General features: G+C 42.6%; 1 protein-coding gene across 1 annotated transcript in view; it reads right to left on the bottom strand.

Annotated features, from left to right (window-relative positions):
- RASSF2 (Ras association domain family member 2) overlaps window positions 1-13752 on the bottom strand; it is a 79869-nt gene that overhangs the window by 25471 nt on the left and 40646 nt on the right. The window contains exons 4-5 of the mRNA XM_040345917.1: window positions 11519-11670; window positions 7228-7295 (exon numbers count right to left, since the gene is read on the bottom strand). Of these exons, the coding sequence (XP_040201851.1) occupies window positions 7228-7295; window positions 11519-11670 (220 nt within the window). The remainder of the gene's footprint in view (window positions 1-7227; window positions 7296-11518; window positions 11671-13752) is intronic.

The following is a 13752-nucleotide window of genomic DNA, read 5'->3' as shown; positions in this document are numbered from 1 at the left end:
TCACCGACTTAGGTAATGGTGACACCTTTCTGAATGAACAAACAGGGGGGGAAAAAAAGCAGATGCTGGGATTGATTGTGCAACAATAAGCTCCCCACACAGCTTGGCATATATGAAGTTTTAGAGTTACTGTTAACCACTTCAGCCCCCGAAGGATTTACCCCAGTCCATTTTTTTGCGATACGGCACTATGCTATGCTGTACCCAAACTAATTTTATATCCTTTATTTCCCACAAATAGAGCTTTCTTTTGATGGTATTTGATCACCACTGCAGTCTTTATTTTTTGTGCTATAAACAAAAAAGAGTGACAATTTGAAATATATATATATATATATATATATATTACTTTTTCCTTTAATACATATCCCCCCAAAAAATGTAAAAAAAAAAAAAAAAAAATCCTCAGTTTAGGCCAATATGTATTCTTCTTCATATTTTTGGTAAAAAAAAAATCCCAATTTGGGTATATTGATTGGTTTGCGTAAAAGTTATAGTGACTACAAAATAGGGGATATATTTATGGCATTTTTTTATTATAATTTTTTTACTAGTAATGGCAGTGATCTGCAATTTTTAGCAGGACTGTGACATTGCGGCAAACAAATTTGACACTTTTTTGGGGCCAGTGTAATTTATACAGCGATCAGTGCTAAAAATAGTCACCAATTACTGTATACATGACACCATCAGGGAAGGGGTTATCACTAGGGGCAATCAAAGGGTTAAAATGTTCCCAAGGGAGGTGTTTCTAACTGTGGGGGGAGGGGACTGACAGGGAGTAGAGAGAGATCACTGTTCCTAATCACTAAGAACAGATAATCTCACTCTACACCCCTGACAGAACAGGGATCTGTTTGTTTACACTGGCAGATCCCATTCTGCCTCTGTGTGGAGCGATCGCAGGTGGCCGGCGTACATCAAGTCCACCGAACCTGCTGATTGGCTCTCCCGCTAGCAGATGGGCTTGTGCGCCCACCGATCCCTGTATATGCTCCCGATTCGCGCAGGAGAGCCAACCTGCAACTGTGGTGGCTGGTCGGGAACTAGTTAAAGATGCAGATTTGGGGCTGTCCCCCTGACCTTCACAGTTTAAAAAACAAAAAAAATGTAATCTATTGCAGCACAGGATTGCAGCTTGAATGTGGTAGCTGCATTCCTTTTTTTCCCATTTTATTTTCTCCCTTAATTTTCACCTGCCTGTAACACTTTATGACAAAAAGTGACAACATTCACATACTGCACTGTATCCATGGGGGAGCAATGTTGTCACCCTGCGCAGCTCTCCTGATTTGGACAACAAACACCTCCACGTCTCCATAACCTAGATGAGTTGGTGTTCTCTAGGTAACAGAGGACAGCTGAGGAAGCTGATAGCATTGTATAAGATAGGAGTTCAGTCCAAAGGAAGTTACAAGGACATTCAATTTCCTGGTAAAATCCACATGTGTTTTTTGTACTTGCAGGAAATATATTTAGTCTGAAAAGAGAAAGCCAATGCAGATCACACCCTCTAAGCCCCTGGAGCGACTTGTTATGCGATTTGACAGGTAAAAAAAAAAAAAGAATTTGCACACAAGTCACATTGTATTGCCAGCGGTCACAATGTTCAAATCGGTGGGATGCCAACTTTGTGGTACCGAATCAGTATGAAAAAGTAGTACATGCACTACTTTTGGCAATTTCAGGTGGGACTTGAATAGACACCTGTGTATGAAGCTGCACAGATGTCTTCAAAGTCACACCCGAAGTCGCACTGACAAGCAGCTTTGAAATTGGGAAATTTCAGATGAAGTTGCGTGATTTCAAAGCCGCAGTCAAAGCTGCGACATAGTACTTTTTCTTCTGAGGTTTTAGACCAAATAGACTTGATGTCCAACTTCTCACATATTTTTCTAGTTTGATGGATCTTTATTTAAGCCTAAAATTATTAAACACAATTCTAATGCCGCATACACACGATCATTTTTCGGCATTAAAAAAAACTTCAATTTTAAAAACGTCATTCAAAATCATCGTGTGTGGGCTGCACATAAAAAAAAAAATTCGAACATGCTGCATTTTTTAATGTCGTTTTAAAAAAAAAAACGTTTTTCGGGTTGTAAAAAATGATCGTGTGTGGGCTAAAATGACGTTTTAAACCCGTGCATGCCCAGAAGCAAGTTATGAGATGGGAGCGCTCGTTCTGGTAAAACTGGCGTTCGGAATAGAGTAAGCACATTTATCACGCTGTAACAGACAAAAAAGCGCAAATCGTCTTTTACTAACACGGAATCAGCTAAAGCAGCCCAAAGGCGAATAGAACTTCCCCTTTATAGTGCCTTCGTACGTGTTGTAAGTCACCGCGCTTTGTTCATCATTTTTTTAAAACGATGGTATGTGGGCAACATCGTTTTTAACGATGAAGTTGGAAAAACTTTGTTTTTGGACATGCTGAAAAACAATGTTTTTTTTCATGCCGAAAAATGATCGTGTGTACGCGGCATTAGATTAAAAATTTGAATTCTGAGGGCTCTTCCGTAAATACGGTATGAGGTAAAAGTACAGTCATATTTGTATCCCCAGATACAGCATACAAGTGACCTTTTGTTACAGAGTCTTTCATAGCTGTACATGTGATTATAGCAAATCACATGCTACACATGTTGTGCCTTATAATGGGGTCTTGCATACAGTACATTCCCAGTAAAATAGAAAAGCACAGAGATAACCTAGATATCTCAAACAGAACATGGATTCTACCCAACTACAGAGCTACCCAGCTTTCCTGCTGCCAGGAGCGGTGACTTTAACAATCGCCTGCAGCACCACCTGCTGGTTAATGCAAGACTGCAGTGGAGCTGTGTTCTCTAGAATTTATTTAAAAAAAAAAAAATCTAAATGATATATTTTTTTTTTATTATAGAATTTAAGCAGTGTTGTCTAGAATTTTTTTAGGGGAAAAAAACACAACACACACACACACACCTGTGGAAAAGGAAGAGAGGTCCTGCTGTTTAGAAGAAGGCTGCAAAAAGGTGATAAATGGACTTCTATAACTACAACAATTAGTCAGATTCACCTGGGGAGCTTCCATTTACAGTGGAACCTTGGACAAGCGTTTCGCAATACAAGCACTGTATTTTAAAAAATCCTGACTCGGTTTGTGAGTGTCGTCTCGCAAAACTAGCAGGATTCAAGCCAAAGCGGTGTGCAATACCGCGTTTGGCCTGAGGTGGAGGGCGCCGGAGCCGAGCAGAGCTGAATGGCGCCGATCCGAGCTATTCCGGAAATACAACGTTCCTGAGCCTTTCTGAGGTTTTCTGAGTTCAGCCGAGGTGTCCTCTGCCCTTTCCGAGTGTTTCCAAGGCTCTCCGGCGCCCCCCACCTCTGGCCGCATGCGGTATTGCATGCCACTGAAGTCAATGCGGAATAAATTATTTTATTTTCCATTGACTTCAATGGGGAAACTCACTTTGATATGCGAGTACTTTGGATTACGAGCATTCTCCTGGAACGAACTATGCTCGTAATCCGAGGTTCAACTGTACTTTAACTTTAGTCACATCAATTACAGTATCTATAATGAAGCATGTACTGCATTGTGCAGAAGAATCCCAGAGAAATCTTCACTACAGGGTTACCCGTCCTCTTTCTGTATCTGAACTTCCAGCACTGCGATGGATCCATTGAGAAACGTTCTTTCATTGATGACACTGCCTGTAACACAATCTGTGAATGAAGGAGAGTCAGATCAGTCTTGGAATTCTCTCCGCCATTCACAGATTGTGTTGCAGACAGTGTAACACATGTAATCATGTTATACTATAGGGATGTGCCAGCTGTATGAACACAGCCACAGAACTTCATTTGACAGGCCTATGGATGAGGTCCAGGGCCCCGAACACAAACCGTGTGCATTCGGGGCCCCTCACCCACACCTGTGATATTAGGACCTGTAATTTTGGTCATACAGCCGCTATATCTTCATAGTAACAGGGAGCTCCAGCCACACAAACAGCTCATTCACACTGTATGGGCCAGAAAAGCCGTGTGAATGAGCACTTCATTGTTTTTTATTCCTTTTTACATTTTTCAATAATTTTTCAATTATGTTTTCCACAATGTTGTTGGTGAGGTGGCTTTGGTGAACTATAAGGGGTCTAAGCAGACCCCTGATCTCTCACTTTTGAGAGATAGAGAAAGGGACTGATTTGTCAGTCATTTTCACTGCAGCCTCAGCTGCACCGGACAGGGAATGAACAGAAAAGGCTTTGTACAGAAGCTCCTGTTCATTTACAAACTGAAGCATAGTAAACATAGTTTACTATGCGGCAGTAATGAAAGAACGGAGTAAACACACTTATTGTATTTATTGAGGAAAGTAAGGGGTTGGTAATTATGACATTTTCTGGCCACTTCCCCCACTCTCTATCCTGAAACATCCCCCTGTGTGCCTGGTGGAAGGGAGAGGAGGGAATCTGGCAGTAGTGTTGGTAGGGGGCACACAGGAGAAAGAGGATGGTGCATATGGAGGGTGATCAGCACAGCAGGAACCCCCCCCCCCTAATTACTGGAACTGATCCACCCATTTGGCTCTCCCTGCAGCAGTTGGCTTCTCCTCCTCTGTCTTTTGCCAGCTTCCAGTTGCTACAAAGAGAGACACATAGGGGTCGGGTTCCATTAATTGCCTGCCCCCCGCCTTAACATTGATTACCCGCCCTTCATCTAATTCCTCCTGCTGCCCAGGGCCCTGTACAGGAGGACTGGTGGTACCTTCTTATCAGTGGCCAAAAATCAAGACCAGGGGTACCCCCTTATTAGTTGCCCCCTAATCAAGACCGAAACTGTTAACCACTGCAGTGCTGGAAGTTCAGAGCCAGGAAGAGAACAGCCATCTCTGCAGTGAAGCCAGAATTAATCTGCTTGCACAATGTGGGACATATTTCATGACATGTAAGTGATCTTACTAAAGCTGTAGGGATTTGGTTTGGACTTCAGCTTTAAATTGGCTGTAAAGGCCTCAGTTTTTTTTTACCTTCATGCATTATCTGCACCAAGGTAAAAAACCTTTTATGATCAGCTCTCCACCAGACCCTAGATGCTTACCCAAGCCTGATGTCAATCCAGTGCTGTACCAGAGAACAGCGGCCCTGCTCTCTCTCTCTCGCTCCTCACTGGACTGCATGCCACTCCTGTTGCTGTCAATCAAATCCAGTGACGAGAGAAAGGGGTGGGGCTGAGTCACTTTGTGTGTGTAAATAGACACACAGGGCGGCTCGGGATTGAGCCTGCATGTGCGGCACCATTGAAAGCGGAAGGAGGAGCCCAGAGTGTTAGCGGGAGACCCCAGAAATAGAGGATTGGGGCCACACTGTGCAAAACCATTGCACAGAGCATGCAAGTAAAACATGTTTATTATTTAAAAAAAGCCCTTCACAATCACTTTAGGTGAACCAGTGCTTTGATCATGCAGGAAAATGCAACAGGTTAGCCTTAGTTTTTCCATTTCCCATAAGTGATCACTTACCTTTCCTTCTTGACCCAGCCAAAACCAGCAATAAAAAGGAAGCCCTAAAAACCTTCTGTGTGTAGCAGCACCCCTAATGCTTACCTGAGCCCCATCTCTATCCAGCAATATCCACAGGTCCCTCCGCTGTCTGGGAAGCCCTCTCCTGATTGGGTGAGACACAACAGTGGTGTCATTGGCTAACTGACTTTGACAGCAGTGGGAGCCAATCGGGGGAAAGAGGGGGCGGGGCCTAACCACAGCTCTGTGTCTGAATGGGCACACAGAGCTGCAGCTCAGCTAGGGTGTCCCCATAGCAAGCTGCTTGCTGTGGGGGCACTTGACAGTGAAGGAGGGGCCAGGAACACCGAAGAGGGACCCGAGAAGAAAAAGGATCAGGGCTGCCCTGTGCAAATCCACTGCACAGAGCAGGCAAGTATAACATGTTTGTTATTTTTATTTTATTTTTTAAACAAGACTTTACAATCACTTTAAACAAGACCGAGGACCGTACCCAATGTGGCAGTTCTTGGCCAATTACCAGCTCTCATATTAGAGGACAGGAAGTGAGAGTCAGATGCTTTCCTGTACTTGATAGTACTATGTAATTTCTTGTCTCCTGTCAGCTGTACGGAGAGCTGGTTGAGCAATTAAAATGAGAGTATGTACTGATGAGGGACTGCACAATAGAGTAATCCTGTTTCTTTGCCCTGCGTTGGTAAAGCTTGTGCATTCTTTAAGCAACTATTGTATATATACACCATTGTGGTATTGAGGTGTTTGAAACATGGAGCTTGGTCATGCGTACTAGATACATTAAATATACAGGTCATACTGAGAGCAGAAGTAGCAGATGAAGGGGTTATTATTTGTGATTGTGAGAAGCTACAGAGCCATTCAGATCGGCTCTGTACACTGTCTGTGATGGGAGCTGTCACATGACAGCTCAGATCAAAGCAACTAATGCCCAAACTGGCCACCTGTGAGATATTTTTGCAATGTCATATACAAGGCACTACAGAAATGTCCATCAAAAATGTACAGTGGTAGACAAATGGTTAAAGTGGTTGTAAACACCTTTTCTTAACTTTATGTTACAGGTAAGCCTGTATTAAAGCTTACCAGTAGCTACCCAGGATATCTCCTAAACCTGCACAGTTTAGGAGATATCTCCGTGTCTGCATGTGCTGAAATTCATCGTCACATGCACACTGGGGAAAACTGAAGCAATGGCACCTATGTGCCATTGCTTCAGTCTTCGTGCCGTTACCGGTGGCTCCCGCGCGGGAGTGAAAATGCGACTCTGGCCAATCAGTGCCGGAGCCGCGATCTCCGGAAGTAACTCCGGGACGACATGTCGGTGTCAGAGGGGGAGACATGGACTGCTGCAGGGGCTTTGATCAGAGGTAAGTAATACATAATGAGCTAGTATGCTATGCTATGCATACTAGCTCATTATGCCTTTGTCTTGCAGGGTGTTTTTTTTTTTTGGAGGAGGAGGAGGGTTTACTTCCTCTTTAAGCAAACTGGGACACTGTATGATAAAGTGTCTCATTTATATTAGCACAGATTTTGAAGATAACAGAAATGCTTGCACGTGGCCTATGAATCAGATCCTATAAAGACCAAAATAACAAACCACTGTATATAGTGGGAAATCCTTGCCGTGGGATATTTAGGCTACTTATTTGGCTTCTTTTAAAGAGCAAACCTACACAACAAACTCGCTGCTCACTTACCAGGAAAATAGGTGTCTTCAGCTTCTGTCACCTGGATATCAGGGATGATGGTGGGTTTAGCCGCTTTACTGGAATAGAACACATTTAACAAATCAGAAACCATACAGCTATGCTTTCCATGTATATATCTTTTAGTCAATAATGCCATATGTACAATATGTGCATCGCATACTAGCTCATTATGAAATACTTACCTTAGAATGAAGCTGTTGCAGCGTTCCCCACACACCACTGACATTTTACCTGGAGCTTCTTCTGGGTTTGCGGACTGCGGTGCTGTGATTAGCCAGAGACGCAATGACATCACTCACATGCATGCATGAGCCGCCATTTACAGTACGGGTCTTGGAAGGAATGGCACCAGTGGGCCGTTCCTTCAGAGTGCATGAGCCGGTGAGGTCACTGGCTGCATGCAATGTAAATATCTCCTAAACTGTACATGTTTAGGAGATATTTTCACTACCTATAGGCAAGTCTTATTATAGGCTTACCTATAGGTACATGTCAGCAGAGGAAGTTTACGTTTACAAAGATTATCAACTGAAAGCCAAAAACGTATTGCATTTAATCAATGGCCAACGCGGTACAATACTCTAGTACAAGCTTACTATGAAAGAATTATATTTGCCCCTTATTTTGCTTTACTTTGTCTGAATCAAGCTCTTCAGGCCCTATGCGGTGCTGAACATGCAATCTCTTAGTTGCTTTACTACCAACCTAAAACAAGCAAGCAGTTCACACTCATCAGATTTCACTGTCTGCATGCTTGCTCCTGATCAGTGACATGCTAAAACAATAAACCAAGGATAAGCATGATGGAACTTTTAAAACCCAAGTCAGCAGTTGTTTTCTATTTTCACAAAGTGACCTCTCGCCCACAAATAGCGCGCACTAAATGAACAGCAGGCATAAACATCAATAGGGGTTGTTATCTGTTGTTAAGCTCTATATTTTGGACAGCTTAAACTAATCATGGAAAGATTTTCCAGCCATAAAATATTTGCACAGATGATTTTCACATGTCCTGAAGCTCAGTGTTCCTCATTGTTGTGTTTGGAAGCAGAGCCTGGAATCTAGAAGTCACAGGATACTGCCAAAAAAAAGCCTTATGAATCCAGCCTCCCACCCTTCCACAACCCAGAACAGTAACCGTTCAGCGGTTTCGATCAGATAAAACAGAACGAACAGGGCATTTTCTATACCATGATCTTTATGTATCAAGAGGAAGAGTTCGGCATTGGCCATACCAACCAATCAGATTCTCCCTTTTATTTTCAGAATTTTAGTGGCATATAATTAATTGCTTTGATCAATTCAGACCGATTCCTTTCAGATGGTTTATTTATTATGATAAGATTATTATAATGGCGGCTATTTGACTTTATGATACCATTGTATCATGGCACAATGTACCATGATGATATCATGCTGAGCAATAGATAGATAGACTCATTATGATATGCAAGTGGTTCTTTGAGCGCATGGGAAAGCATTATATAGCATTAAACTGCAAAGAACGAACATTTCCTTTCATATAAAAATGGCAGAGCAGGTCATTTGCAGTAACCCAACAACCTTAAAAATTATTAATCTGTATAAAATAAATATAAAACGTTTAAAAAAGGGCCCCGATTACATATTAGATGCGATTTTAAATGGTCTTAATTCTTAATTCTTTCATTATAAAGTATTTGTACGATTCTGTCACTTTCTATTTTCCTCCTTTTATGTATACCCTCTGTACTTTGAATTTTTAAAAAATAAATATTTTTTTTTATTATGTACGAGATAAAACACATAACATTTTCTATCAAGTCATTTGAAGCATAATTTTCCTTTCTAGTAATTTGCAGTATCATGTTCTATCTAGTAATTCGGAGTATAATTTGTGCACAATGAGTTATTCATCCCAGTACAAGCAATAAAATTAAATAATAATAATAATAATAATAAAAAAAAAAAAAAAAAAAAGACATAGGAGAGGGTTAAAACCTAATATATCCAAGATTAACAAAGTTCTTTAAAAAAAAAAAAATTCTGGACTTGAAGTTACATAATAGTGCTTTCTGCTAAACAAGGATGTATGGGTCTTTGTGCATCCCCTCCAATGCTTCATGGTGGCTGACAGCTGACACACAAAGCATTCAAAGCTTTCACAGCGTGACTTTTCCTTAGTTCAGACCTATTGGCTGTGGTATAAAGAGTGAGAGGGGCCACTTATTTGCATGAGAACTGAAAGTCTTCCATGTGTGTGGACGGTGACAGAAGAACACAATAAAAAGCAGCATATATCTTGTATTTTAGAAAGCAGACACAGCCTGAGTAGAGGGGCCTGTCCCCTGCTGGCATGCTGTCAAAAGGGACCCTTGCTCTGTGTGGAGGCAGTGGTCTTTCTAATCAGCAGGACGACTGTGGACTTTGCTCTAGATCTGACCCAGAATGCAAGCTTCCTTGGCAGCATTCTTCCAGGAGATGTGCTTTTTTTTTTTTTTAAACATAGTCTATGCATAGCTGCACTTTAAGTCACAATCTGGTCAAGGGAAGGCTACAAATTACAACGTGATACATTGAGGCTGCATTCACACCTGAGCGTTTTGTTGCCTGAAGCATGAAGCTCCAAAACGCTAGAGGGGAAAAAATACATTATTCTCTATGGAGATGGTTCACATCTCCACTCCAAAACGCCTGAAGCTCAAACAAGTTCTGGACCCTTCGGGCTGATTTGGGCGTTTTTGAACGTTTGTATTCCCATAGAAACTAATGGAAACGCTCGTGTAACAGACCTATGTATTCTACCCGGACATTTATAATCTTCATGCAGGGAGGTCTACAAGGAACTGCATGGCTTGTCACAATTGGATGTACCACATTGTATTCTGAGCTCAAAGGGTTAATTGGACAAGGGTCTCTTTCACTGCTGAATGCTAATGTTCCCTTTGCATAGCTAATGAACTCTCTTTTGTGTAGGTAACAGCCTCCTGTGAGGTGTATGCTGATGGGGATTATGTGTGAGTGATAATTGTTTTAAAGGTTAATTGAATTCTATTGTCTGATCAAGCTAAGTTTAGGAGCCAAAACGTCTAGCGACTGATTGGCTCAAGGGAATGTCATTATTTCAAAGTATGTGTATTGAAGCCCCCCTGGGTGGGGGGGGGGAGTGGCATTTGTTTCTGTACAGTTTGTAACCAGATATAAGGAGGTAAAATGTGGCATTAAAAGTCAGTCTGCTTGACTCTGCAAACGTAGCCCGTCTCGTTTCTTGGAAGGGCGTTCGATGGGATATACCGGCGGTACCTGCATATCGCAGCTTGCCAGGGAAAAGGACTTCTCCAACGGCTGAGACCCCCTCACTATCTGGGTAGCCGTTACAGCTCGATTCAAGCGTCTAGCGCGACAACAAGCGTTTCTACCGGCGTTTTGTCGCTTTCATTTGTTCTGTGAAATAGAACATTCACCCAGGAAGAAGATAAAAAAAATCTACAAACATAGCAACAAGTGATGAAAGAGATGATCATTTTTCCTATTGGCTAAAATAAAAAACGACGAAGTTCAAAAATGTCGGACAACGCTGTATGCAAACGCGCGACAAAACGCCGGAAAAAACGTCCGAAAACGCTATGCTCAGGTGTGAATGCGGCCTGAATGTTTACAGAAATATATATTTGTATCCAGTGATGACAGGCAAAAGGGTTCATGGCTGTGTGCAAGTTACAAAGTATACCTAATGAAAACCATTTTTTATTATTTTTTTGATAAAGTGGAGAGGGATTAGATTGCCTGTGTCCCAGGTGCGGAGATTCACCCTCTCAATTTGTCCCGTGTTGTTTTGAAAGGGATAGTACGAAAAAAAATCCCAGATTTTGGGTTGTCCCCAGACAGTAACAGATCTATTCCAATGAGGACACTAATGCAGGTGACAACCAGAGATTCTCACTTTGGAGGATTTCTTCTCACTTCCGGTTTTAGCTTTGTGACAGGAAGTAAAGGAGATCTCCCCAATGGGACACAGATGGCAAAAAAAAAAAAAAAAAAAACTTACAGGGGTTTTAACCTTCTCTTACTCTATCCAAAAGGAAAAAAATGCCTTTAGTTTTACTTTAAAGGGGGTCTAACTTTCCTGTAAATAGAGGATACCATATCTGATAACAGTGTACCCTATGGCCAAGAGGGTGACAGTGTCATCAGTGTGATTGCATTTAAACCGTCATTGGCATGTTCAAAGAAGCTAGCTCAGTACATAATGTAGGACGAGAGAAATAATTTGAGTGATGTAAGGAGATAGGAGCCTTACCCCTGTTCGAGGAGGTTACATCCAGAATGCCAGGACGTGGAGGATGGAGGTGGGCGTATTTTTTCATTGTCATCTTGCATCTGAAGTCTGATAGGCCGTCTTAAACCCCAGAAAATATTAAGCAGTCCTTCCACAATCAGCTCCCCTTCTTCCTGTGAAGAGGAGGCAGACAATCTTTATATTAAATAGAAATATTTCACATGTGTAGCACCACATGAACCACTGATTCAACTGGTTCTTTCCCAAAAGAGTTCAGAGGCCACCATTCACACAGACCAAAAGTCCATTCACTCTGGCTCCATTTAACTGGGGGTTCTCTTTTTACAATTTATTGCTTTTAGATCTTGTAACAGGAGACAGGTTGGGGTGGTATGAGATACTCCAGAAATGGTGACTTATATAAAGGAGGACATACTTCAATATTTCTAGGAGCAGGCTTTAAACCAGTAACCAAGGACAAAGCAAGAGCGAAGACCCTGTATAAGAGCAGTCTCATAGAAAGGTCTACCACTGTCCCGAAAAGTAGAACAACACAGTCCCTGGATTCTTGAGCTTGGATTAGTAAATCATAATTTCCCATGGCAGCTGCACACCTCCCAGCTCCCACCAGGCACATTTTCTGTGGGTCCTTAAAACCAAATTGTTAGCTCCAGGAGTAATTAGAAATAATTAGGCATAGCACCCCAGTTCTGCTATAGCTGTGGCCTCGATGAACAATCAGACTTCAAAGATCTTCAGCAAAACAAGTACGGGGCTGCTCCTGACCCCAGACTAATTATGTCCCCCCCCCCAGTCACCTACTGGGCGCACTTCCCTGGAAATTGGCTGCACCGCCATAAATATTTTGGTTGGCCATTTGATTCTCCAAGACCTCTATGTTCTGGAAGCCTCCAGAGTGCAGATGGAGCAGTCAAACCTGCAGCTTGTGAAATCTAGAACAGCCCAAATTAATAGCTGCTCCAAGCATTACGGAAGAGACAACAAAAAAAAATGAATTTACCTTTCATCCTAGCAACCTATCTAGGAGGGAATTTACATGAATGTGTACATAGACAGCACTCTACTATTAATAGATGTGCCTCCATCCATACCATCTATTGAGGGCTGGCGGTCTGTCTTCGCTAATCTGTTTGCTTCTTCTGGATGAGTTTTGCATTCTTTGTAGATTCACTGCTGTAAATGTTGCCAATAGTGATGAACGAACACCTGATGGGGCGGTTCGCGAACGCTAACCGCAAACTTTCTCAAATAATCGTAAGCCGCAAGTTCGCGGCGGGCCCCATTGACTTTAATGGCAGGCGAACATTATAAACCTGCAGGTCATATTTGCAGCCACAAAATACTTACTAGCTGTGCACAAATAGTCCCACAACATGGACACTGACCTACCAAAAGTATTAAAGGAGTTCTCTGACCTAAAAGTTTTAACCCCCGCTGTGCCCGGGCTGTAAAAAAATAGAAAATAAAACTGTCACTTACCTGCCTACGATCCCCCGTTGTTCCGATATCGCCGTCCCGTTCTCCGGTCCCGGTCTCTTTTCCGCTTCCTGTGTGTCGGTGACTCATAGTGCGCTCAGCCTATCAGTGGCCGCGACGGGACATTGCTGCGGCCGCTGATAGGCTGAGCGCACTATGAGTCACCGACACACAGGAAGCGGAAGGGGCCCGGGACCGGAGAACGGGACGGCGATATCGGAACAACGGGGGATCGTAGGCAGGTAAGTGACAGTTTATTTTATATTTTTTTACAGCCCGGGCACAGCGGGGGTTAAAACTTTTAGGTCAGAGAACTCCTTTAAGCGAAAAACCGGATACAGAAGTGTCGGCTATTACAGGCCCCAAAAATTAGCCGACAGGCATTCACCTGACAACAAACAACTTTGTATTCTGTGGCTGGAGGTACATTATGCATTCACAGGATAAATAAGTGCAGGCCCCAAAAATTTGGCATTCAACGGACATAAAAGGCCTTTTATGCCGCTGTATTTACCCAAGACAGGGACCATGAATTGTTATGGATGGTGGCGGATATTTGTGGCCTGGCATGAGGAATTTGAATCAAACATGGTCTACTGATCACATGTGTTGAATTCCTCCGAGATCCATGCCTCATTCATTTTTAGAAATGTAAGGTAGTCAACACTGTCGTGAGCTAGGCGAGTGCGCTCATCGGTCACGACCCCCCCTGCTGCGCTGAACGTCCTTTCGGACAGGACACTGGATGAGGGGCAAGC

The sequence above is a fragment of the Rana temporaria genome, chromosome 3, assembly GCF_905171775.1.
Source record: "Rana temporaria chromosome 3, aRanTem1.1, whole genome shotgun sequence".
NCBI lineage: Eukaryota > Metazoa > Chordata > Amphibia > Anura > Ranidae > Rana > Rana temporaria.
This window is presented reverse-complemented; position numbering and strand designations above follow the sequence as displayed.